The sequence below is a fragment of the Acromyrmex echinatior genome, chromosome 7 (assembly GCF_024713525.1).
Source record: "Acromyrmex echinatior isolate Ae372 chromosome 7, ASM2471352v2, whole genome shotgun sequence".
NCBI lineage: Eukaryota > Metazoa > Arthropoda > Insecta > Hymenoptera > Formicidae > Acromyrmex > Acromyrmex echinatior.
Genome location: NC_141858.1, coordinates 6,707,197 through 6,735,029, shown reverse-complemented (window position 1 = coordinate 6,735,029; position 27,833 = coordinate 6,707,197). Strand labels below are relative to the sequence as shown.

Genomic DNA, 27,833 nt, shown 5'->3' with positions numbered 1-27,833 from the left:
CGGCTCGAGGTTGCTCCTGACGACTGCTGCGAGTGTTGCGGCCCGCCGCTCTGGTACGTCCTTGATGGGCTCGAGGTTGACGCTTGGCCATAGCGATGAATTCCCGCTCAACCAGGCGGGGCCCGTCCACCATAAGGAATGGCTGAGGAGCTCACTTGGTGTCAGTCCCCGGGAGGCGCAGTCGGCAGGGTTGTCCTTGCCCGGGACGTGACGCCATTGAGCCTCTGGAAGCTGCTGCTGGATTCGTGTCACCCTGTTGGCCACGTACGTTTTCCAGCGCGAGGCGTGACCTCGAATCCAGTGGAGCGTGACCTTGGAGTCGGACCACAGGATCACTGGCGTTGTCGCCAGGTTTAGCACAGAGCGCGTGTGCACGAGCATGCTTGTAAGCAAGGCGGCGGCGCAGAGTTCGCGGGAGAGAAACGAGCTTGATCGGCGCGACCTTGCTTTTGGCGGTTAACAACAGAGTCTTCGTTTGGTTGTTTGCGGTGATACGGAGGTACACCACGGCGGCGTAACCTCTTTCGGACGCGTCCGCGAAGCCGTGCAATTCGAGTTGAGAGCTCGTGTCGCCGGTGCCGAGCCAGCGGCCGACTCTGATCTTCTCAAGCAGTGGAAGTTCTTCCCAGAGCCGCTTCCACTTTCCAGCGATGGTTGACGGCAATGGTGTGTCCCACTCTAGCTGCTGTAGCCAGGCCGATTGAATCAAAATTTTAGCTTGAATGGTTACTGGAGCCAGCCATCCGAGCGGGTCGAAGAGTCGAGCGGTCTCCGACAGCAGACTTCTCTTGGTGAACGTGACGACGGTGCGACGAGGAACAGAGAAGGCGAATTCGTCCCTGGTTGGATACCAGCGCAATCCCAGCGTGGAGTGGTTCTCTAGGTCCCACGACCGCGAGTCTCTGGTGAGACAGTACTCAGGCGGAATGTCGCGAAGAAGTTCCTGACAGTTGGCGGCCCACTTTCGGAGAGGGAACCCGCCCGCCATGCAGAGGTTGTGTAGCTCGACTTGGAGCGCGATAGCGTCGTCTTTATCGTGCGCTCCGGTTACGATATCGTCGACGTAGCAGTCGTGTCGTAAAGCACTCGCGCCTCGAGGGAAACGCGGTCCGTCGTCATCGGCGAGCTGACGCAGCGTGCGAATGGCGAGAAATGGCGCGCAAGCGAGACCGTAAGTGACAGTTTTTAATGTGAACTCGCGTACAGGCTCATCAACGCGGTGTCGCCACAGGATGCACTGATGTCTATGGTCGTCGGGATGCACAAGAATTTGCCGATACATCTTCTCGATGTCAGCCACTAGCGCGTATCGGTGCCACCGCCACCGCAAAAGCACGTTCGCGAGGGGTGGCAGCAGGTTAGCCCCCACCAGCAGATGATTGTTAAGTGACTCACCTGACCTTGCACGCTGCGATCCGTTAAAAACGACTCTCAGCTTAGTCGTGGTGCTGGACTCACGAAGGACGCCGTGATGTGGAAGGTAGCACCGATCTTCATTGAAATTCGGAGGTTCTGGCGCCAACTCCATGTGACCTTGGTCTTCATAGTCCCTCAGGAAGGCTCGGTAGAGATCGCCGAATCGTGCGTCTCTCTCGCAGCGTCGCTCCATGGCGACTAAGAGTCGTTGCGCAGGTCTTCGCGTCTCAGCTAGCGTCGTCGGCGGAGATGCAAAAGGTAGTCGCACTATGTATCTTCCTTCGGCAGTGCGTTGGTGCTGCAGCGCGAAGATGTCCTCGCATTGCTGCTCCTTTGGCGTGAGAGCGACGGGAGCGGGCACTTCTCGCTCCTGCTCCCAGAAGCGGTGCACAAGGTCGGCCAACTCGTGATCTGCTGTGCACTGAAGCGAGTGGCGTTGTGCTGAGTTGTTTACTCGGTCGCAACCTCCCGATAAGATCCAGCCGAGCAGCGTCTTTTGAGCGATAGGCGCTTGGGGGCCTCCCTTGTGGAGACCATCCTGGAGAATGATTGAGCATACTTCCGCTCCAAAAAGCAACTCAATAGCGTCGTTTGCTGCGTAGTCGGGATCTGCCAATTGGAGCCCCCTCAGATGTGGCCACTCCATTCTGATCCTTGCGTGAGAGCCTTGATAAAGCGACAGACGTGGCAGAACAAAGGCTCCGACGGTGAAGTCGGTCCCTGTTGTTACCGAGGTCACCTTGAGAGTCACCTTTCCCCGGCTGGGCCCGGAGCTTTTGCCGCTGATGCCGATGACCTCGATTGAGGATCGAGAGCGTGGCAAGCGTAGGCGTTGGACCAGAGCCTCGGAAATTAGAGAAATTTCCGAACCTTGGTCGATGAGCACGCGTGTGGTGTGCTGATTGCCGTGACGATCAGCGATGGAAACTCGCGCCGTTGCGAGCAAAATGGCCTTGTGGTTGTTGTCGCGTCGCACTGCCGACAGTGAGCTGACCTCTTGAGATTTCGGTGAAACGTACGCGTCGTGTAACATTGAGTGGTGACGAGACTTACACGTAGCACACGTCCTTGTCGACTGGCACTTCGCGAATGTATGAGAGCCGAGACAGTTGAAGCACAGCCTGTGAGTTTCGGCGACGGCCTTGCGGTCGGCCGCGGATTTCTTCTTGAATTCTTCACACGCCATCACGTGGTGCTTACTCTTGCATAGAACGCATTGAGAAGACTCGGTGTGTTTCTTGACGTGATGCGACTTGGCGGATCGCGACGGGTTGTCGGAGACCTTGAGCGATTGTGGTTTGGCGGCTGTGAGAGTAAGTGCTCGTTGGTTTATGAAGTTCATTAGCTCTTTAAGAGTGGGCATGTCGCTCGAGGCGCGTGAGAGTGACTCCCACTCCAGGCGAGTTCTTGGATCGAAGAGCTCGACGGCAAGATGAGTTAGTAGATCGAAGCCATGAGAGTTGATAGGCCTATCAATGTTCTCCTGGCCGTTGACTACCCTGGTCAAGGCGTTGAAGACGCGGTTGAGCTCCTTCGCACTTTCGCTCTTCATCTTAGCCACGGCGGTAAACTTGGAGAAATTGGAGCGAGATAACTCTCTCTTATTTTCATACCGCTCGCTTAGCAGCTCCCATGCGCGTGGATAGTTGTCTTCGGTCATCGCTAATGGTTGAATCAGTTCCTTGGCAGGACCCTCCAGACAAGTTTTCAGGTAATGAAATTTCTCGATTGCGGAGAGTGATGAATTGCTGCCGACAATGGATTGGAAGAGGTCTCGGAAGGTAGGCCAGTCTTCGAATGCGCCAGAGAAAGAACTAATCTTGAGGCGAGGCAGCGACGGTTTTCCGGAAGACTCATTACCTTCTGTTTTGGAACTGAGCTCGGTTCCTTCACCTTGAGTTTCCGAACATGGTTGAGAAGGAGACTTCGTTGCGTGATATACGTCACTCTCGCTGAGTTAGCGACTCTGGTCGAGTTGTATTCGCTCTCCGCGAATGCATCTTCAAGATGCTCTATGATGAGTTCATGCTGAGCCTCAAATTTCGCCCACAATCCATCCAGAAGACCGACGACTGTCTCGGCGGCTTCCAGCGTAATGTTCGCTGCGCCGAGCTCCTCCAGATCTGATACTGACTGAGCCATGCGATCGCGAAGGTCGTCTTGCTTCGTCAGCAAATTCTGCAGTTTCTTACCCATCACTCACTCTTTCTTTTCAGCACTAGCAAACTGAACGCGATGCACTCGACACTGCGGATGCCGGCGAGTATCCGGCTCGAAGGACCAGAAAATGTGCGAGAGCGCACCGCGCGGAAAAAGGTTCGAGTGAGAAAACGGCACAAGGTTGATATGATGCACGACAGTGAAGAGAACTCCGTTTCATTTAATTTAACAAAAGAATTTCTTTAATGTATTCAGTTACAAAGTCAAAAGATATAATTAATTAAAGATCAGATTAACAGAATATTAAATGCGGTCACCTTTTCCAAATTGAGCTTGGAAACGCGGTGATGGAAAATCTCGGCGATTTTCCTCGAAGCTTCTCGAAAGTTTCGGTTTATAGCGATTTCACTAAACGGTTAGCACGGCGATTTTTCTCGGCACTTCTCGAAAGATTCGATTTATAGCGATTTCACTAAACGGTTAGCACGGCGATTTTACGAAGCGAGATTATGACTCTAAGAACTCTAAGAACCTTTTTGGAAGTAAGAAGGAGGACAGCGAGATCGAAGCATTTATTGCTTTCGGCCTGAGCTTTCCCTTTTGGGAAAAATCCAATAAAAATTTGCCACAATCGTAATTATTACGTGGCATTAGGTGTACAAAATTGATTGGCGCTTTGGATTCTTTTCTAGCGACGTTCAACGTAACAGTCATGCGCGACAGAAAATCCGTGCGTGGGATTGGTGACAGCGCGTGACGTATTCGTCGGAGCGCGGCGCTCGCGTGCGCGAATTGAATTGTTCTAGAACCTTCGATTGTCCGTTGCCGGTAACGACAACTTGTTTGCGTGTAACGAATTGTTTTTAAAAGGAACAAAGAACGACGAATTTGATGATTTTAACGAGGATTAAAATCATGTTTGAGATGAAATCACGAGCTCAATTTGTGCATGCGTTCAATGACAATTAATGTCGATCGACTGAAAGAATTCTTGCTCTCCTTTCGAATTACCGATCTCAAACAATATTCCTCATGAAAAAATGAAGTCGAAAATGTCATCAAATAGCAAATCAATAGCAAAATATTGTGATATCAATAATTTTTAAACGATAAGCTCTAGAAGGTGTCCGACCACAGGATATGAAATTCGCGCCATCAGAAGCGGCGCAACTAAGCGGCCGGCCGCACCAATACTTTGCACATTGCTAAACGGCACAATATCGAATAAATATTCCAAAGGTTTGTGAAATCTCTATATTAATATTTATTGTGGTATTTTTAAATTGAGGTTTAATTGAGTAATGTCAATTGCAAATTCGATACAATGTTATTTACATCAGGGTATCGATCATGTAATTTTTTTCCTAGAGTGGAAACGTGAAAAGTGAAAATTTTTTGTATGTGTGTGTATATACATACATGTATAAAAATTTTCACTTTTCACGTTTCATTTTAGAGAAAAAGTTACATGATCGATACCTAGTAAAAAGGATTTTTTTAGTTTTAAATACCGTTTAAAAACTATTGATATCACAACATTTTGCTATTGACATTTTCGATTCACTTTTTCATGAGGAATATGTACGAGGTCTGTTCAAAAAGTATCGCGAATTTTGAATTTCCGCGGGTTACGTATATTCGATTTTCGATTTTTTTATAGCGTTATGTTGGTACTCATGTCTCTCACTTATACCGACAAGTTCGGCCATTTTGAATGTTCAGTTAATTTTTGACAGCTGCTTTGCTTGCACGTGTTTTGGCTCGTCTTCGATTTTTGCCTATTCCAAAAAATGGATCAAAGAATCTGTATCAAATTTTGTGTGAAAAACAAAATTAAGTGCGCGGACGCATTCCGAATGTTGACTGTGGCATATGGTGAAGCTACCTTGGACCGAAGCAACGTTTATCGGTGGTACTAAATGTTCTCAGAGGGCCGAGAAGATGTGAACGACGAAGAGCGTGCCGGACGCCCGAGCACGTCAACAACAGACGAAAACATTGATGAAGAAAATAGTATTGGCCAATCGTCGAATCACCGTTAGAGAAGTTGCTGAGGACCTAAACATATCGATTGGCTTATGCCATTCGATTTTTACCAATGATTTGGGCATGAGACGGATCGTCGCGAAATTCGTACCAAAATTGCTCAATTTCGACCAAAAACAGCATCGCATTGCTAAGGAGCTGTTGGACTCTGTCCGCGACGACCCAAATGTGCTCCAGAGGGTCATAACTAGTGGCGAATCATGGATTTATGGTTATGACGTGAAAACCAAAGCTCAATCATCCCAATGGAAGCTGCCGCACGAGCCAAGACCGAAAAAAGCGCGCCAAGTTCGGTCGAATGTGAAGGTTTTGCTTACAGTTTTCTTCGATTGCAAGGGCGTGGTGCATCATGAGTTCTTGCCATAGGGTAGAACGGTCAATAAGGAATATTACCTGCAAGTTATGCGCAATTTGCGCGAAGCAATCCGCCAGAAACGCCCGGATTTGTGGAAGAACAAAAATTGGCTTTTGCACCATGATAACGCCCTTGCTCACATATTGTTGCTTGTGCGCGAATTTTTGGCCAAAAACAACACACTAATGATGCCGCAGCCACCGTATTCCCCAGATCTGGCCCCCTGTGACTTTTTCTTGTTCCCGAAACTGAAGAGGCCCATGAAAGGACGACGCTACGCTACGATTGAGGAGATAAAGACGGCATCGAAGGAGGAGCTGAACAAGATCACAAAAAATGATTTTTTGAAGTGCTTCGAGGATTGGAAAAAACGTTGGCACAAGTGTATAATATCTGATGGGGATTACTTTGAAGGGGACAAAATAGATATTCATGAATAAATAAATAATTTTTGAAAAAACACAAAATTCGCGATAGTTTTTGAACAGACCTCGTATGTGTCGGTCCGTGCGGATCTAGATCATTCTGTATAGATACAGTATGTGTTCCCGACAGAGGGATCCGACTTTCCATGGAAGCGAGGTCCACCCTATCTCCTCCCTGCCTATAGACGATCGATTTTCGCCTAGGCAGGAGGGAAGATGGAGTGGATCTCATATCACGTAAAATATCTCTTTTATCTTTATTCCGTTTTTGGCATAAAAGAAGAACATTATTAAATTATAGCAGAATATATGTAAAATATATAGTAAAATATATAAGTACAAACTTACCTTTTTAAAAAAGATGAAGAGAGGCACTAAGACGTGCTTCTCGAATAAAACTTAAGTAGTAGTAGTCCAACCCAAGTAGTAGTAGTTTTAATTCCTCTTCAAAGATATTCTTATTGAAGGTCTTTTTATTCTAACCCAAGTAATGGCAGTTTTAATTCTTTGTCAAAAATTACTCTTCGAAAAAAACTGTATCAAATTAAAAATTAAAATCCATATGTTATAGTCTTAACTAATTAAGTTCAATTCTATAAAATTAAAAAGTAAAACCCAATTGGTATTATCTTTGTTATTTACTTAATTCTAATGATATGTATTATTTGTATAAAATATTTGATATTAAACACAACTGACATTAAGTTAAATTTCATAAAATTTTTGTATCATTCGTATAAAAGATTTGATATCAATAACTAGCGCTGAATTAAATTCCATAAATTAAGAATATAATTCAAGTAGTACTATCTTTAATTTTTATTGATAAAATTAAAGGACTTTTACTATTAAATAATAATGTAAAGAAAATGAAGGGCATATAAGAGTCAAATTTAAAATCTTAACATACGAAATATAAAACATTTAATTATATTCGTAAAATGTGAGTTATGAATATTGCAATATATACATATATTACATTTCATGTGCCATCCTCAGATACTTTGAATAGACGCAGTAACAATAGATTATTAAACAATAGATTAAATATTAGAATTGACGCAGAGAAAATCGAGATATGTAAGATGAAGCCTGATAACTGACACGTTATGTAGAGAGAACGAAATTGCTCGGTTGAAAGACTGGTTAGAGAATTTTCAAATGTTCCATTAGGATAGAATTATAAATTAAAATAAATAGAAACAATATCGACACTCTTTGAAATGGCAATACAATTATCCTTCGCATGATTTGTATCCGATATCAAAATAAATTGATTAAGATAATCAATGTAATTAAATAATAAATACTAATAAAAAGTATAGTCGGAAATAAAAATATCTAAACTATCAGTTATGAATTAAAGTTAAAAATATGTAAAGATACATAAAATGTCACACGAGAATTAAAATTTTACTGTATGACAGTTACGGTAGTCTAACGCTGATTAGAGAAGCTTATAGTTAAAACATAAATTTAATGCTACAATGTCGTGTCTTGTTTACGATTAATATGTAAGCCTTGTGAAGGTCTTCTGTATCTCTCTGTAAATTAATGTTGTATTTCTGTTTCTTGATATTGAGCATCTCTGAAATCCAATGTTTTTTTAACATGGTTCCTCATCTACAATTTTAATATTCTCTCAGTCAAAATCATGCCCAAGATGCAATCTTCAGATTATCACGGAACGAGCAGTATTCCAAAGAATGCGATGTTCGGCAATTCTAGTTTTTTCTTTTTTTCTTTTTTTTCTTTTTATTATTTTTTTTTAATTATCTGTCCCACATATGAAGCATCGCAATCTTTGCACATGATTTTGTAGACTACATTGCTCTTAGATAAATGGGTGAGGGGATCTTTTTGGACTTTAATAAATTTCTGTAATTTATTGAAACTATAAAAGGAACCTTGATGTCTCTACTGTTAAATTGGTTGAATTTTACAGTAATAGAAGGGATGAACGGAACTATGAACCACGAGGTCCGATCGGTTGAATTATCAGTGTTGGAAGGACCTTGCACTTCTGTTTTTCATCGCAGAAAAATCTTTCGAATTTTTTTATTAATAGTATCAAAAATGAATTTGAGTGAATAGTCGTTCCCAAGTAAGATGTTAATTATAAATTTTAAATTTTCTGTGTGATTTACGATTACGTCATCCGATAATAAAAATATTGTATTTCGTTTACTAGATCTATAATGGTGTCTTTTTTTTGAGATATTGGATGATTGAAATAAAAATTCAAATATCTGCTTAGAAAAATTTTGCTTATGATACCAATTAAATGTTAAGAATTTTTCTTTTTCCTTATGATGATATCTAAAAAATTTAATGAATCGTCTCCAACCTCTAAGTGAACTGAAGACGAGGATGGAATTAAAACATTTAAATAAAGAATCAATCAATTTGAGATGACGGTACCACAGTGTATAAATCATCCACGTAATGGTAATAAAAAAGTAATTGGTTATTGAAAGACAACAATGCACTACGTTCTAATCTTTGCAGCACCAAGTCAGCAATGATGAGTGACAACGGAGAGTCCATGGGTGTGCCAAAGCTTTGTTTATATATAGAGGAAAGCCCCTTATTAATGAGATAGCGCCTAATATAAGATAGCAGGGTTTCTGCTAAAGTAATAAACGCTATCTATTGGTTCCACTATGAATTTATTGCTCTTGGATTGAAAACTATTTAGTAGAAAATTCATTATTAGATCATGCCTGTAGTCATTGTAAAACAAGATGTTAGAATTTGGATGTCTTCAAGTTTCATTGAGATGAGCATTTAAACCTTGTTTATTATTTAATAAATAAATATTCGGCAATAAATTCTTTATGTAGTGATAGAATAAGGTCGTACTAGAAAAATAGGGGATATGTTGAATTGTTTAATTACAGAAGTTAAATTTGATGATCGTAAAATCATAAGGCATGGAAATCGTAATATGAGATACCCAGGGTATTGATATATAATATGAAATAACATGCTCTTATGTTATAGTGAAAATCGTTACTAAAGTATAAATGTTATTGTACAATAATAAAAAAGACAACTGGAATGGACGTCGAATGCCTATATCTGCTTGCTTGATTCCAACTACCTGAAAACGAGTTCTGGATATAATCTATCGCATGCTCATTTTTCGCGCACATTGGCTGTGTTTGTTTGTATTTTAGAAACATTAAATAAAATTTTTTAATTGCAATACTGATATACTTTGCATTTTACTATCGATTTCTCGGGGCATCTCATTAGGAGCACAATTTTTTAACTTTGCGATTTGCTCACTTTTTTTTTACATTTCTTTAATTTTCAAAAAAAAATGAAATTTGAATTAAATTTTATGTAACATTATCTTAAAGCTTATTAAATTCCCTATTATTTTCACAAAATGACCTATTATTTTTTTTTAAATTCTGCCTATAGAATTTTAGACATTTACTCAATTCTAGCATTTACTCAAAATGAACTCGGCATAATAGGAGTCTTTCCTCTAATATTGTTAAATGTAAAAACCGTGGAGTCTAGAACAAAACGAACTGCTGTCAAAAATTTAATCCTTGGTAAATCACATTTATTTGAATAATTTCGTTCTCTCTAAGTGTTAATTATCGGGCTTCACGGACTTGCAAGTTACAGCATCACCGACATTAGCATTACCCAAGGTATCCGACGGTTAAAATCAAGATCAAGGTCATTGGAGGTTGTTCCTTTTATTTTCATTTTTGCACTAAAAATTACATTTCTATAAAAATGAAAATAAGAGATACGACCTTGATCTTAACAAATATTATCCAGGTCATGAACAACATTCAAGAGGTTTTAGGCGTCGGTTGGACATCTTGGGTAATGCTAATACTAGCGGTGCTGTAATTTGCAACTCGTAATTTTATAACTCGAAAAATATTTAATAAAAATTAACTTAATTAAAGCATTTTGGAAAGCTCTCGAGATGATCTACAAGAATGCGTAATAAAAAGTAGGAGTTCCATTTAAGAAATTGAAGGTTACCTTTAAGCAACTATTCAAGGTCACAGTATGATCAAACTAATGGCACCATCTTATTCCCCTCAAAGCCATATAACTTTTGTCTGAAACATTTTTTTCTAAGATCAAAAATAAAAAAGTTATTTGAAGTGGGCCATTAAAATGGGACACCCTGTATATGTATTATATTATATATATATATATATATAAAATTGCGCGCCGAATTGGTTTTCCGGACTTATAAACGCAATTAAACTACTACAGTAATATCAGAAATTAAATTGACAAGTAATTTTAATAATTTGATGCTTAACAACATTCTATCAAACATTCTATTAGAAAGATGATAATATTCTGAAAAATATCTATAATTTCATTTCCATTCGATCTCCTTTTATTAAATATTAAGTTATAAATAAATGGAGATCAATGTCGAATAGATCGCTTTATCATTATCATCTTCTAGCTTTGTTAACAAATATAGTGTATAGTTTTGTTTCCGTTCGATTATTTTTGTTATATATTATATTAAATTATAAACAAATGGAGATCGAGGTCGAATAAATCGCTTTGTCATTATCATTTTCTAACTTAGTTATCAATATTAGCGTATAATTTTGTTTCCTCCTTTTGTTAAATATTAAGTTACATTATATAGATATAAGTGTAAAATGCAGAGAATGGCTACGTTCGATATTGGCAGTGTTTCCGAAACCATGCAGTATTAAACCGCTTTTTGCCACCAATGCACTAGCGCACTCTCGTGCCAAAATGTCCAACAGTACATTCTGGCTGAACGTTGAACATGAACAATATAATAGACAAATTCAAGACAATAAAGCGGCTAGGTATGCTTACCGAGCGATTGAATATGATTGGTTGGATCTTTAAGTAACAATCAATTACGCTCATTTGCTCGGGCAGGTTTAGTCGCTTTGGTAACTTGAACGCGCCCAATGATAATGATAATAACGACGACGTATCTTTAAAAGTTTCATATCGGAACTTTGCATCGTAATATCTCTGCTCGTAGGGCATGTAGAAAAAAAGCACTTTTATTATACAGTTTGAGTGGAAGCTATTGATTGAATGTACGCAGACCTTGATCGGTTCAGCCGTTATTGAGATCCAGTAATCTCGATTCCCCACAACTCGTAGTCTCGCGTAAAGGAACACAGTAGTGTTGTTGCGCTTGTCTTACCGATACACTATCGTGCCTACTAATATTTTATGTCCAAAAATTATAAAAATTATTCCTTTATAAAAATTATTCCTTTTATAAAAATTATTTTATTAATAACATTTTTAACGACTGATAAAACTTGTCGAAGATTAATCAGGATTATGATCTTGATAATATGTACCAAGATCAAAGTCATCGAAGCGGGATGTCTCTTGTTTGATATAATTGTTACCGAATAAACTTTCAACAAGTTATTAATTCGAGTAATATTTTATTCTTTATTTGTATATTTCAAAAAAATTTATGAAGTGTATTTTATTAATGAATATTATGTAATTAAATATAATCAACACATATTCTGTGTAATGAATTGTATAAAATAAGATCAGAATTAAATTTTTATATTTGATTTAAGGCGTGGCCTGATCACGGTGTTCCATCAGATCCTGGTTGTGTATTGAACTTTTTACATGATGTAAATGCCAGGCAAGAATCAATTGCGGCATCTTTGGTTCCAAAAGATCAGGATGAACCATGCATAGGACCAATTCTTGTTCATTGTAGTGCTGGAATTGGCCGGACTGGCACATTCATTGTTATCGATATGATTTTAGATCAAATTAAACTTCATGGTAAGTATAAGGACAGTTACCCATTAAAGCTCCTGAGTACTCAGTTAAGAACTTTGCGTTGACGGTGGTGGCACAGAATCAGACGGCGGTCTAGCGAAACCGATAGTCCCACACACATACGCACGATCCCCTTCGGCTATGTACTCCCCTTCGGCGCCGAAAGTGAACGAGACAGCGAGCCGTCTTTCTCACTTTAGTCGCGTGTTTCAATCGACCGAAAATGCTTTCTCGGTAATCTCGACCACTCTCGGCGTATATCAGTAAAGGACGAGGGGCATTCTAAATAACATAAGTTCTAATAAATTGTAATAATAGTATATTCCTTCCATTAATTCAAAATAGTATAAATTATGTCAAAACGCAACAGTTTACGAGATATTTAATTATTTACGATTTTTAATGCGCATTATATATCCCTTTCATAAACTCGAATATCAAGAAGCTCGTATGGTCGAACTCGTAAGATACGAGATTGGAATGCTGAAGATTCCAAAATTGAATCTTGTTTTTTTTTGTTTTTTTCAGTTTCTTTTCCGAAATATGTAATCCAGTTAGTAATAAATGTATATTAGATCAAATAATATTTTTATATAATTTTTGAAATAATTTATGTTATGAGTTGAGTTTTAAAACAACACTGTAAAAAAAAATTCCATTTTACTTTCCAATTGATAGATAAAAAATTATTTATAATTTTATCATATAATATTATTATAATAATTTATAATATTATTATCATCAATCCACATATAATAATAAGATAAGATAATAATATAAGAATAAGAAAGAGAAATCATAATAATTTATATAATATTATTATGATTTCTCTTTCTTATTATTGTTTTAATAAATTGTATTAATATACCTCCCCCCCCCTGCAGACCCCTCTTGCTGATATACGCCGAGCGGTCGAGATTGCCAAAAAAGCATTTTTGGTCGCTAGAAGCAAGCGAAGAAGGACCGCTCGCTGTCTCGTTTGCTCTTGGTGCGCTGAATCGAGCACATGCATGTACATGGACTCGTGCTTGTGTGTGTTTTAAAGCGATCTTGTCATTTAAATTTATTCAAATTGTCTTTATCTACAAATGGCAAATGTAATATAAATTCATTCTTTGTTTCTAACGTCACAATTTCAATATAGCCTCGGCGATTATTCAGAACTACTCAGGAGCCTTAAGGTGATTGTATCGCAAAATTTTCTTAAGATTTGAAGCTTTTACTATTTTAAGATAATGATATTCTCTATACATACGTATCATTTTAAGGGGAGGGGAAGAGTAACCAGGCATGTTCAAAAGATAATTGCATTTGAAGTTAATTTGAACATGTGCTGGACAAGAAATTTCCTGTGCTAGACAAGAAGCGACACAGTTTTAATTATAGTGCAAAAGCAGTATTTAGAAATTCGCTCAAAGACTAAAGGACTATAGATAAATATAATCTCCTAAATCGAAGAAAATGGGGATAACCAAGCAAATATTAATTATAAAACCTTAGAGAGTTACTGTACTACTTCACTAATATCCACTTCGCTTATTAACTCAGTCTCAAATATCGAAGCACAGTGGGGAAATAAAAATTACTGTTCAAAAATTACGTTCTGCAGCAATTATATTTGTTTTTAATGGATTAAGAGGTTTAAAAAATATTATAAATGAAAGATTTATATATAATTTAACAAAACTATTTGTTTAAATATTTTATTTATGCAAAAATGTGAACACATGTGAGTATGGTAGTGATACGCTTAAAAATTTATAACTTTTGATTAAATCTAGTAATTAAAAAAGGAAAATAAAGTTCAAAATTTATATTTTAATAAAAAAATATGTCAACAAATTTTTTAAATTTAAATGCTCAAGTTCAGGACATAAAATCTTACAATTTCGAAATTTATAAAAATAAGAATTCTTATAAAAAATTGACATTTAATTTTAAAAAATTAATTTTTATTCAAAATCTGTAATCTCATATAAAAAAATACATACGGGATGACATTGTAAAAGAACGAAGAGAAATTGTAACATCTCTTTTGCTACTTTTATTCTAATATAACACTAAATAAAAATTTTTTCATTATATGCAGGTTCCGGTAAGTTTTGACAAAGCGCTTGTGTGCAGATAAAATAGACTGAACTGAATCGAAAATCGTCTACTACTTTGCAATTTTTGCAATTTTTGCAATATTTAACAAGATATTAATTATTAAAAATTGCCGAATATTGGCTTCAATAATTTTTTACTCAAATACTATTAACTTTACAGAAAAACAGCAAAAGACAAAAATTGTTTATTTTCTTGTCATAAAGTTTTGAGAATTTTTTCAGAATTTTTCGATATTGTTTTTTCTCATGTTGGTAAAAATAGTTACCAATATATATATAAGAAAATGCAGTACTAAAAAGTTACAAAATTCTGAAAAAATTCTTAGAGTTCTATGAGAAGAAAATAATCAATTTTTATCTTTTGCTATTTTTCTATAAAGTTAATAGTATTTGAGTAAAAAATTATTGAAACCAATATTCAGTAATTTTTAGTAATTAATATCTTGTTAATTATTGTGAAAATTGCAAAATGGTATAGTAGAACTTTTCGGTTCAGTTTAGTCCGCTCTATTTACACAAGAGCGCTTTGTCAAAACTTACCGGACATCCTATGTTTTACTTATAAAAATAATCAAGAAAGATGAAAAAATCATTTTTTATTTCTATGATAAATATGTGTTAAGTATATACGGAGGTCATTTATCCGCTACACAGCAAAAAAAATGTCTATTGCCAGGCTTTCACGGGCATCTTCCTCCATCTCACAATTTTTTTAGGAGCAGCACGGCGCATCTGTATTTACTTGTTTTCAAAATATCCATAATTTTAAAAATCGCCTAGACATATAAATGACCCCCATACACGGTGAGAGTTAAGCTCTTGTATAATTAAAGACACTAAATATATTTGGCATATAATAATATCAATGGCACATTATTAATGACAATATCTTTTATGATTTATTGTGAAATAATTATTAATTTACTTTTTATAATATAACATTACTTATTATGATATACATTAATAACATATTATTTAATTTTTTATGCTTAGGACTGGATTGTGAAATTGACATTCAACGTACGGTACAGCGAGTACGTGCGCGAAGATCAGGAATGGTCCAAACAGAGGCGCAATATAAATTTGTTTATCTTGCTGTTCTACATTATATTGAGACTGTGTCTCAACGAATGCAAGCAGAACAGGTACTCAATTTTATTATCATGTTATGACATAAACAATTATATATATGCGTTCTTTATTAAATCGGCCACTCCCCTGCTCATTTCAATTTTTGAAATAAAATTCTTTAAAAGGACTTAAAATTTTCCTTAAAAATGCCTATTTTTCAATGCCATATGACGTTTTCGAAAATTCCAAATAACGGATCCAAAATGGCGACTGGAATGATAAAAGACATTGGAAAAATTAATGATATCATGAATAAATATGATGTGATAAAGGTCTGATCCGTGTGCGTGCGTGCATGTCAAAACGAATTACGTAATTGAAATCAATCCTTCTTCAACACGATATCCAGTGGTTATCAAGACAAAATTTGTACAAAATTTCAAATTATTGAAAATTAGTTTTCTTAGTAGATAATATAAAGCTTTAACACTTATTAAATTATCATATTATTATCCTATAGAAATTCTAAATTATTTTTAACGCACAATAATACTCCTACCGTAGATTTTTTCGCGACGTTCTTTGTCGGGAAGAGAATGATCGAATTATAATTTGAAATTTTGTCGTACGCACACGGATCAGATCTCTACATCACATCGTGCACGTTTATTCATGATATCATTAATTTTTCCAATGTCTTTTCATTCCAGTCGCCATTTTGGGTCCATCATTTTGAATTTTCAAAAACGCCATACGGCATCGAAAAGTAGACATTTCAAAGAAAATTTTTAAACCCTTTTAAAGAACTTTTTATCTCAAAAATGGAAATGGGCAGGGGATGGCCGATTTAACAGAGAACGCCCCATACATATTTTTTAATTGATTTGTTTTTTTTATAGAAATCACTTCAGTTAGGTAGAGAATACACCAACATTCGTTACAAAAGCGAGACGAACACTTCCACGACTGCTGTTGTGAGCGAAACTTCTACTCCCACTTATACGCCAACAATCCCTCCAACATCACCACTCAGTTATGGTTTAAGGCCAAAGTAATTTTTTTTAGGTTCCATCATTTTCGCGTATATTCGAGAAAGCAAAGAAGAGGCTTTGTTATTCTTTTGCTCTCTCTTTCTCTTTCTGTCTTCTATTTCTCTGTTACTATAAGTAATATTACAAGGAGAACGTAATACAACGTATTCTGAGATTTGCAGAAATGTATTTCGCCAAGAGATTGACTTTTGAATTTTGCCTCTCTTATTAAATTTCTTTTTATTGACACACTTTTTTTGTGTACATACTCATGATATATTTTTTAAATAGTTGGATCGTGAATATTCACATATTATACAAAAAATATATACATAAGTTGTAGAAGAAAAAAAAGGTTATATGTTTATCAATTTATAATTTTTAAATTGGAATTTCGCTATGCTTGATTTCTTGAATAACAAACATATATACTGCTATGCTTGATGCTTACTAGAATAGTTCATGCATTAAGTGCAGCATGCTGATATGCATCAAAGAGGTGGAAAATCCTTACACGAACATGATATATTTTTCCATATATTGCTGTTAGCGTTATCTTGTAAGCCTGATGTTACATTATCAATAGTAAGTAAGCAGTGAAAAAATTGATAGAGCAAATCGGGACTTGAATTTGGGATCTTTTGTTCTCGTACCTCTAATACTAAGGATGTATGGCCACGAATACTTCGCTGCACTTGACATTTCGTTCCGTCTACATAAAGAAAAACGAAATCTGAAACGTAATTGGGTATCAGATTCGACTGATCTCTTGTCAAGATATACGCGAATTTTCCGCTCTATCTAATCAACAATGCTTTTTATTGCTTGAATTTGGTGTTTCTTATGCATTATTCCATAGTTTGTTTCCTTGCATCACTCAAAATGATTAAGAATAGTCATATGAGCAGATTATTGACGTTTAGCAAAACGTTTATTATGCAATTATTGGAAGTTTTCTTTGCGCTGATTGGAGTACACTTTTAGATTAGAAGACTGGTCCTATCTCAGCAGACAATGGCTGTTTTTCAACTAGGACACAGAATACTTACACTGTGTTCTATTGTGTAAGATACTTGTTAGAACACAGTTTAGTTTCATAATGTAATACCAGAATGCATTGTAGTCTTCCATTTTTATTCTTATAATTATATTTAGCGTATCAATAATAGATTTATGATTTTTATTTAGACTTAAGTTATAATTTTTTAAAATCAACTAACAAGAAGTACGGGACTCTTAATTTTTCAAAAAATATTATATGAAGATGTGAAGGGCACATAAGAGTCAGTAAAACAATTAATTGTGTATAAAAGATTTATATTAGGTGTTGGAATTAATTCGTAGCGTTTTTAATGAAAGAATGTTATTTATTTCACATGAGCATTAAAAAATACATTAATGAAAGTACTTCCCATCACTTGTAAAACGCTACGAATTAATTCCAACACCTAATAATATGATATAAATGATATTACTATGATAATATAATATGATATAATATGATATTAATTGTATAAAAATTCTAGAGATTACGCATTATGTGTTTTGGCTTCTTCATTGAGTCATCTTTAGATACTTGATACAGATGTGCAGTCAACATATTACTTAAGATATAGACAATACTACTTCAAAGTTATTGGCCAACGGATGGAACATTCCACAAAGAATTGAGAAGATTGCTCGCATATGCAGGTTTATAATTTTTTCAGAATTGGTGATTTTTGAAGATTTTATTGCAAAATGAGTATGGCTACCAAATAACTTTTTGAAAAGTTGGTAACATTGATATATTTTACCCGCTCCTACTTAGCTTTTTACAGTGTCGAGCAGTATAACACTGTGTTACCTGTGTACGTTGGAAAAACACCCAACCATAAAACTGTTGCAAAACTGTTGTGTTCTGTTGAACATAGCTATTGTTAGCGTCTTTAGAAACAATTTCTTCTTTAGGAACAATTCATAGTTATTTGTCAAACGCTGGACTGCATGCATCAAATTAAGCATAGCAGTATGCATGTATGCATGCTTATCATTCAAGAAACCGAGCATAGTGTGATTCCAGCTTTATTTTTATGGAAATGAATCATTACAAATATTTACTGGCATATTTCATTTTTTTGCTTATACATTTGTTCTATGCCATGTATAAGTCTTGACAAGACAATAATAAAGATAATATTTAAAACTTTATTTATTAGATATTTACTTTATTCGATGAAGACTCAAGCTTAATTAAAACTTTATTAAAATTGAAATTCTATTATAGAGATTTGAACTTTTTTTAGTCAATATTCGAAATCCGAATCATATTCATGGAAATTCCTGTTTAGCAAACACTCACTCTTTTAAAGGAAATATGAGTCAGGATTGTGTCATAAATTTCATAAGCTTACGCCTACAGGGATATTTCATATATATATATATATATATATATATATATATACAAGGTGCGTCCCAAAATTTTCCGAACTTTTTCAATAGGGATAGGTCGGGTGGCGCCATCCGTGTGTTCGATTGCGCGTTTGAAAGGTACATCCCTAGCTGACTTCCAGTAAAAATTTCATGACATTTGGTTCAGTGGAAACGAAGTTATGGCGTCTCAAGTGTCAGTATGTTGTATACATCGGTACGAGAATGAACTTCGAACAAAGAGCCAATATTAAGTTTTGTTTTAAACTTGGTAAAACATTTACCGAAACCCATAATTTGATGAAACAAGTTTATGGTGATAATTGTGTAGCCCGTGCCAGTGTTTATGAGTGGTATACGCGATTCAAGAACGGTCGTGAGGACATAAATGACGACGCACATACAGGTCGCCCAAAATCGACAATTAACGAAAATTCCATCGAAGTTGTGCGTAATTTCATCATGCATGAGCCAAAATCTTCAGTGAGATACATGGAAATGGAATTGAACATCCCCAAATCAACGATTTATCGCATTTTGACCGAACATTTGGGCCTACAAAAAGTCTGTGCACGATTTGTTCCACACAAGTTGACTGACGACCAAAAAATGCATCGAATTCAACATTCAAAGGACATTATTAAGGAAGCAAAAAAGGACCAAAACTTCCTTTATAGCATTGTTACTGGTGACGAGACATGGTGTTTTCAATACGATCCAGAAACCAAGCGTCAAAGCGCGGAATGGAAGGCGCGAAACGACCCAAAACCCAAAAAATCGCGTTTAGAGAAGTCAAAAGTGAAGACAATGCTCATTTGTTTTTATGATTCCAAGGGTATTGTGCACAAAGAATTCGTTCCAGCAGGCCAAACAGTTAATGCTGTATTCTATGTAAGCGTTTTGAAGCGTTTGGTGCACCGCATTCGTCGTATTCGGTCAGAATATCGCGAAGGAGGAAGTTGGCGCTTGTTACACGATAATGCGCCATCTCACCGTTCGACACTTGTCACTGATTTTTTGACTAAAAATCACATTTTAACAATCAACCATTCCCCGTATTCGCCTGATATGGCACCTTGTGACTTCTACCTATTCGGCAAAATGCATTTGTCCATGAAAGGAAAGCGGTATGTGGACGTAGAAGACATCCAAAGGGCTTGTACCACTATTCTGAAGGACGTGCCTTTGAACGACATAAAACACTCATTTGAAATGCTTTTAGATCGTGCCAAACGTTGTATTGAGTCCGACGGGGACTACTTTGAATAAACAATTTGAATTTGAAAAAAAAAGTAAACCGTTGTTGTTTTATTTCAAAAGTTCGGAAAATTTTGGGACTCACCTTGTATATAGTCCGTGTGTGTTTGCACAATTTTTTTTTTATATAGACAATGTAAACTACGATATGAAATTGTAAATTAGGATATGAAAAAAAAGGGAATTCTTAGATGACTTTAAATTTTTGTAATTTACGCTGAAAGAATATGCGTTAATTACATAATTCGCTTTTTAATTTTATAAACTATGTATTTGATTTTTATTGTGTTAGACTATTTTTAAATGTATTAAACATCGTAAAATCATGTTTTGTAATTTACGATAAGCATCTGTATTACTTGGAAGAAGAGATAAAACAGGAACGAACATGTTTAATTGCTGCGACACGTTGTCTGCGTTGTGATGATCCCGGCATCATTTTGAAGAAAAAAATTTTTGTACTTTTATTTCAAAATATATGTTATCTAAGTCTGAAATGCGAAGAAAGGTGCCTGTTGTAGGGGGTAAGATTACGAATAAAAAGCAGATGAGATTTACATTACTCAAAGTGTTTATTGAAAAATAAAGATGTTATATATATGAATAGTTCTTTTGTGAATAAGTATTTATTTTAGATTTTACCTTTTAAAAAAAAGTTGAGAGAGAGAGAGAGAGAGAGAGAGAGAGAGAGAGAGAGAGAGAGACATGGTACCATATAATATTGATTTATGGATTTTATTTTTACAATGAAGAAGAATTTTGTGAAATTGAGTTTTACGATCACTCGGTCGTTTTGTTTCCAATCAGCGATTGTAAAAGTGAACAGCTATGTAAAATCTTAAATACAATGCGAAGCAACAGCGATAAGAATAGCCATAGGAATGTTATAGAAATAGGCAACATATAATTGTCGCCTCCCGTTGCACAGTGCCGCGAAAGAAGTAAAAAATCAATCAATCTGATTTTGTATATAGGCTGTGGTATATTTGAGAAGAAATGATCATTTCTTCTTCTTTTTTTTTATTGGCTCCGCAATCAGGCAGCTTGGAACTGAGTCATTGAGTATCCGCCTTATACTGGTATGCTTCAGATTGCATGTAAATCGGTTATGTTAGACTCTAAGAGTGGGAAGTCGTGCCCAAATCGGGCATCTGCTGCTACGACGGTGGTCGCGCGCGTCATGGGAGAGGGGGGATTATCAAAAGCATAGATCAGAGGCTTTCGTAAAGACCATAAGAAGCCTACAGAGTTTAGGAGAAGGATGGGACAGGGCGGGGAAGATGTCATCAGCGGATTCGGGAAATTTAGATTTACAATAATTACGAAGGGGAGATGACTTTTGACTGTAGAGCTCGCACTGGAAAATGACATGATTGGCATCCTGTACCTCTGCTCTGCAGGGGCATGCTAGAGAGTCCACAATGTTCACTCTATGAAGGCTGCTATTGAGATTATAGTGATTGGATCTAAGACTGTTAACCATGACGATCGCCTCTCTGTTTAGAGAGGTTTTATTAAACCAGGTTTTATTGGAGTTCATAAGGAAGCACTCATGTTGAAATGTACTTTTATACGCTACCGTTGAATTTAGATTTATGTCCTAAATCGCGCCTCCAAGATTTTTTTGGGTTCAGTGAACATATCTTCATATGGAATTCTAAAGGCCGGGCGCGTCCTTCTATAGAAGCATGTTTAGTGATCTCGTCCGTTTTCTCGTTTCCTGGAATACCCAAATAAGATGGAACCCAAAAAAGTGTGATTTCAATTCCCTCCTTTGAGGCATTCAAAATATTCTGTCTGACGTCGTAAATAATAAAATTATTCTGGATATATCTATTGTTATTTATTGCGTTAAGAGCACTTTTGGAATCGGAAAACAATATAACAATATTTTTATTTCCGCAGTCCCTGGCGAGAAGCGTGGCTTGAAGTATGGTCCAGAGTTCCGCCGAAAAGATAAAAATTTCCCTGAGGAGTTTATGTTCAATGGAGAAGTCCAGGTCCGGTGAATAGACGCCGGCTCCTACTGCCCGGTTCCTTAGATCCGTCTGTATAGAGATAGGCATCCCGACGTTTTAGACAAGAAGTCAGCCGCCATAGAGTGCGTTTTGGTTTTTTTGATTGCATTTTAACATGGATTCACATATTTACATGGATATATATATGATTTCACATATGTAATAGGTTGTGACGTTACTTCGAATTCATGCCAGAAGGCCGGGGGATATGTGACGCGATGTATGATTTTCCCGTCTGGGTTATGGGAGATATAAGCTTTGAAGAGTTTTGAGTTTTTATTGGCTTCGGTTTTTACGATTTCTTTGAGAGGCTATGCATTCAAGTTTCCGCAGGGCTTCATATGAAGTGCTGAATTTATGAGCCATAGACTTATATATGAACTTGGAGGCGATAAAGTTAAATCTATGGTGCAAGAGGGGCTCCTGGGCCTCGCTCAGCATGACGTTTATAAGTGTGGAAATGCGGTATCCCATTGCTTTTCAGCCTTGTATTGAATACGGAGAAGTTTGACAAAATCCGCGGAATCTGTGCTCCGGGAAAAGATCTGTGAGTCATACTTAACCGCGCTTCTAAAGGTCGTTCTATAGACGGAAAGGAGGAGACCAGGATGTGATCCCCATTTAACGCCAGATAATGAAGAGTTGATACTTACGATCTTTTTACTTTTTTCAATAAGAGCCTTAAACTGTAAATTGCCTGATAGTTTTTCATCTAAAATAATTCCCAGGAATTTATGAGAGTAGACTCTAGGAATGATAGAATTGTCAATTTTAATAGCAGGAGCTTTTGAGTATCTTTTGGATTGAGAGAATATGACGTATTTCGATTTATTTGACGAGAGTTCAAGTCTTCTGTATCTGAGATATGTAAAAATGTTAAAATTGAGTTTTACACAGAGGAAATTGCCACTTCAATGTTGCGTTGTGTAGAGTATATAACGGCATCATCTGCATATTGTAATTTCCGAAATTCCGGGTGTAGATTAAAATTGATATCTCTAAGATATATATATATATATATATATATATATATATATATAGATATTAAAAAGTATAAGACTAAGAGTGGAGCCCTGTGGCATATCCTTATAAGAATCAAATGGGCCCGAGAGCGATCGACTACACAATAAAGATGTCTTTTAAGTCTGCTAATAAGATTTTCTATGAATTTCCTAATAAGTACAGAGATGTCAATTTCCATCAGATCTTTAATTAAGATGTGAGGGTCGACATTGTCGAATGCACCAATGATGTCTAAAAAGACCGCAACTGTGAGCGAATTTTTGATGAAACCAGTTCTGATATTGGTAGTAAGAGTAGCCAAATTGTCAATACAAGACCTGGAAGATCGGAAGCCAGATTGAGTTTGCGGCAGAATAGGGCGAGATTCCAGTAACTATCTAAGTCTAAAATAAATCATATATTCCATAATTTTGGCGTAGCAGAAAAGTAATGAAATGGATCGAACGGACTCTCCCCCTGGTTTCGGGATCAATACAACAAGCGAGTCCGACCAGGATTCCGGGAACACATCCTGAGCTAAGATTTTATTATATAAGCTCAAAATTGAATTCAATATTCATCTGGAAGATTGAAAATTATGTTATAGTCAATCTGATCCAAGTCAGGAGCGGACCGCTTTTTGACCACATTGATGGCTCTTGACAATTCGTCAGATGAGAAAGTTTCTCCTAGCTAGTGATGTATGTTGTTTTGGAAAAGATCTTGCTTCATGTCGTCTATATGCTTCGAACGATCGTAATAGCAATAGGGGGACACAGTTTGTCTATTGTTTCAAGCGATGCTTTAGAGAGGTTGTTCTTACAGGAGGGAAAGGAATCCTTGTTATGTCTAAAGCATCTAATGAGAGACCATATTTGTTGCGAGGAGGTAGCATTGTTAAATCCTCCTACTAACTTTCTCCAACCAAGGCGCTTTACCTCAGACAAGCATTCGGCACATTTCTTTTTGGCTTTTCTGAAATTGTCAATTGGACTCTATCAAGACACGCAATGAGTGAACTCCTTAAGCGATTTTTTCCATTCTTTGAATTTAATAACTGCGTTATCGCATCCTTCATTCCATCAAGGAGGAGGATCTAGACGATTCGAGTTGATCTTACTACGCGGTAAACTCTTGCCAACAGGTAGCAAACTGCTAGCAGATTCCAGGATATGTTTAGAAAATGTATTGTATTGAGAGAGAACGTCCATCGTGTCGTCGCACGAGATTTCATGAGCAGTGTTCTTTAGAATAACGTAAAGCTTATCCAGATTTCCGATTTTAATTTCATTTTGTAACAGAATTTTTTAGAAGAGCAGGGGAAGCGTCTAATTTCTGTAACGACAGTGAAAGTGATCGCTGTCGTACGTATCATCGAGAATTGTTACACAGAATTGTTACACAGGGGGACAAGAAGAGGAGAAACTAACGCGAAATCAATGACTGATTTGCGAGCAGAAATATATACGGTAATATATATATATATATATATATATAAGAAATATATATATATATATATAAGGTAGGAGAACCATTATTAAGAATTATAAAATCATTGTCAATGCCTTCAATGACCTTCAATGGTCTTTATTAACCTCTTACCCGGGCCCGATTGAGAAGCGCAACCCCAATTCGAATGATGAGCGTTGAAATCTCTTACAAACAAAACTTGATTATATTCTGCCAAGGCATTGAATAAATTCAGATAGAATGTGAGAGGAGTGTCTTGATCTGGGTGTCTATAGATATTTACTATTATAAAATGATAGGATCCTTACAAGAGTAAAGTTTAATGACTTGATTTCACGGATGCATGTTCAACATTGGCTAAATGAATAGTTTCAAACTTGATGTTCTCTCGAATCCAGGTACAGATATCACTGTGTCCCGTTTGCATGATATCTGCCCTAACGTTAAAAGATTTGATTTTCAGATAGTCACCTGGCTTAAGTAGACTCTTGAACACAGATCACATTATAATCTTGAGAGAGGGTCTGTAGGAATGCCAGATTACCTCGGGCTGCTCTGCAGTTCCATTGTATAATTTTAAATTGCTCTGAAGATTTTTTTAATCGTTTATCCGGAAGATGAAATGTTTTGTTTCTTAGACCCCGAGGGAGGGGAAAAAGATGAGGGGGAAATATAATTTTTTTTATTGTCAGAATTAATTCTGAAAATTGTTCCTATAGCTGTCAGAGTATTGGGAGGAGTGGTTGTGATTCCAAGATTCAGGTGGATCAATTTGATTATGACGGTAATTAGGAGGAGGGGGAGAGGTAGGATAGTTGGTAAAGTCGTGCGCATTATTATTGGGGAAGCTAATATTTCTAATAATTGAAAACATTATATTCATGATACTCGAAAAAAATCACGATTCTGAAAGCAGTGAATCAACTCCGAAATTAAATTCATAAGTTCCGGTATAAAATTCGTGCCTTCAAAAAAATTTGCATTACGAAAGCCATGCTGAGAAGGGGGAGCACCTTGATATGCTAGGTCATCAGTTGCGAAACATTCATTACCTCCTTGATAATCATAGAGAACATTTTGATGTATTCTTCTATCATAACCACGTTATTAAGATATTGACTGGAGCTTCTGCGAGAAGGCACAGCGCTGGAAGGGGCTGCCGCGTGGGGAGAGGAACGGCTCTTGTTGAACCCGCTGTTGGAGCTACCAGAATCAATGCGCGACCTTGAACTCGAATTGGTGACATCTGCATAAGACCTGTATTCTCTTTCGTAATCATCCGAATCTAAAATATTGAAAGAGTTAGGACTTTCAAAACTTGATTCCAGAGAATAAAATTAGGTTTCCTCCTTAAATATGGGAAATTATTTAAGTCCATCCTAGGCCTGCTTTGGGAAGAATATCTGTTATTATCATTAATGATTCTTCTAGCATCTGCGATGGGGATATTTTCGGTGGCGGCCAAGATAATAATTTGATCCTGCCAAAACCATCGGGCAATCCTTGAAAGTTGCGAGGTGATTACCTTTGCAGTTAATGCACTTGTCGCCCTCTACACGTCTAGAGCAAGAGCTCTCGGCTTCCGCTTCGTGTCTATTGCCTCCACAATAGAGGCATGGCTGGCCCTTGCATACTTTTGCAATATGTTCGACTCTGTAGCAGGCAAAGCAGATGCGAGGGATGAAAGGATGTACTTCATGCCTAGTCTTAAACAAGAATACTTCACGCAGCAAAATCTGGTCTGCAAATTTTATACGCAATGTCTTTGAGGGTATATATTCAGCTTTGCCGTCTTTGATTGTCCTTTTATTGAGCCTATGGATATTCAGAATTTTACTATTACGAAAAACTTCAATGTCTAAGAACAGTTTCCAAATCAATCTCAGTTGGAACATCTTGTATGTGTATGATTCCCACTCTTAAGACTCGGAATGCTGGAATGAAGGCTTTCAGATTATATTTAGAAAAAATAAGATTATCAACCAACCTATTCACAGCCAAAACAGTTTTTGCTTCTATGAGTATTTTTCCTTTATCTATTTTCTTGATATCCTGTATATCAGGAATATCTGCTTTCTCTATGATGCTGGAAATTATCGTGGGGTGTATTGATTTTTCACGATTTATATCATAGACATAAAGTGCATACGAGCAATTATCCTGCGAATTGTATTTCGCTAGTGCCTTAAGGGGATGCTGGAGTGTCCTGTTTTATCATTAAATTTTAAAAGCACCTTTCTCATAACTGTGTTTATGGACTGAAAAATCCTTCTCCACAATTAAGGTATCGACAACAACGCAAATCGCCAGCTACATTTGAATACGAAAAACGAAAAAAAATTAAAGACTTACAGTTTCGTTATCGGCTTCTGTAGTCAACACATCACAATATGTGTTGCATATAAGAGTTTCAGATCTTGCACGTTCATGAAAAGTAGCTGGCGTATTGCGGAAAACCTAAACGAACAATCCCATGCTTTTAGAAACGCGGTAGGAGTTTTAGTTTAAGAGAAAGGTGCATCCGAAAATTTCGTTTGTATATTACGAGTGAAATTGACGTGAAGCCATGAAACTGAGCAGTATTTTAGTTCCGCAATATTCCGACAGCGACGCTGTCATGAAAAGAACGTCGCTGAACCATAGAAATGATCTGAATTATTGACTTACTCAGGTCCATATCAATCAAAACGTGCCCTGGTCAAAGTTTTTTCTTTTGAGAGGAAAAATAATAAAATAAATATGATATTAGTTATTTCAATTTTGTTGAAATAATTTCTTCCTAAACAAGAAACATACAAGAAACATATTATTTACATATGAATACAAATGAAGATAATTATTTTAATTATACTGTTCTGTCTTTTACATATATTTTATTTAGTAAATTGTTGATGCATATATATAAAATAATATATATATATATATATGTATGTATATGTATGTATGTGTATATATATGTGTATATATATATATATATATATATATATATATGCATATATAATAGCATACATACACACGCGTGTGCGTATGTATGCACACGCGCGCGCGCGCGCGTGTGTGTGTGTGTGCGTGTACATATATACAACACATGTTTAAACTTTATTTACTGAATTATTTACACATGCATATATCAAGCTTCGGAACGTGATGTGTTTCGGTTGAGCTTTCTTTCTGCTCGGATGTCGGAACGACAAGCGGCAATCTCGTAACAGACGTAGCATATAAATGAAATTTTCGAATACACTTTGCTTTTATACTAAAGC

At 36.7% G+C, this 27,833-nt stretch overlaps 3 protein-coding genes across 7 annotated transcripts in view; 1 reads left to right on the top strand and 2 right to left on the bottom strand.

Moving 5' to 3' along the window:
• Nucleotides 1-20,684, top strand: part of LOC105154855 (tyrosine-protein phosphatase non-receptor type 11) — a 46,885-nt gene extending 26,201 nt beyond the window's left edge. For 3 of the 5 annotated variants that reach the window (XM_011070621.2, XM_011070620.2, XM_087407550.1), the window contains 3 exons: nucleotides 11,991-12,207; nucleotides 15,306-15,457; nucleotides 16,283-20,684. In XM_011070621.2, coding sequence (XP_011068923.1) covers nucleotides 11,991-12,207; nucleotides 15,306-15,457; nucleotides 16,283-16,438 — 525 coding nt within the window. In that variant the 3' untranslated portion in view covers nucleotides 16,439-20,684. Of the gene's footprint in view, nucleotides 1-11,990; nucleotides 12,208-13,472; nucleotides 14,572-15,028; nucleotides 15,117-15,305; nucleotides 15,458-16,282 lie in introns of those variants that run through there. The other 2 variants (XM_087407548.1, XM_087407549.1) reach the window with 2 other exon arrangements.
• LOC147909114 (uncharacterized) lies at nucleotides 87-3,612 on the bottom strand. Its single transcript, XM_087407796.1, has 2 exons — nucleotides 3,467-3,612; nucleotides 87-3,368 (listed from the first exon to the last, which is right to left on the bottom strand). The coding sequence occupies exons 1-2, from the start codon at nucleotides 3,610-3,612 to the stop codon at nucleotides 152-154; spliced, it is 3,363 nt and encodes a 1,120-aa protein (XP_087263922.1). The 3' UTR covers nucleotides 87-151.
• Nucleotides 20,685-20,795: 111 nt separating the features above from the next.
• LOC105154856 (uncharacterized) lies at nucleotides 20,796-27,467 on the bottom strand. Its single transcript, XM_011070622.2, has 3 exons — nucleotides 26,096-27,467; nucleotides 25,623-25,855; nucleotides 20,796-22,128 (listed from the first exon to the last, which is right to left on the bottom strand). Exons 1-3 carry the CDS (start codon nucleotides 26,463-26,465, stop codon nucleotides 21,649-21,651), a joined length of 1,083 nt encoding a protein of 360 aa, XP_011068924.1. The 5' UTR covers nucleotides 26,466-27,467; the 3' UTR covers nucleotides 20,796-21,648.
• Between the last annotated feature and the right edge of the window lie 366 nt (nucleotides 27,468-27,833).

Bases quoted from the DNA above. Each gene is read 5' to 3' on its own strand.
- LOC147909114 (XM_087407796.1), bottom strand. From the start codon at position 3,612: ATGGGTAAGAAACTGCAGAATTTGCTGACGAAGCAAGACGACCTTCGC. The intron at 3,369-3,466 runs GTGGGCGAAATT...TCGCTAACTCAG, and splicing joins GTCGGTCTTCTGGATGGATT to CGAGAGTGACGTATATCACG.
- LOC105154856 (XM_011070622.2), bottom strand. From the start codon at position 26,465: ATGTTCCAACTGAGATTGATTTGGAAACTGTTCTTAGACATTGAAGTT. The intron at 25,856-26,095 runs GTAATCACCTCG...TCAATATTTTAG, and splicing joins CAAGTGCATTAACTGCAAAG to ATTCGGATGATTACGAAAGA. The intron at 22,129-25,622 runs GTAATGAATGTT...ATCTCTATACAG, and splicing joins TCTCTATGATTATCAAGGAG to ACGGATCTAAGGAACCGGGC.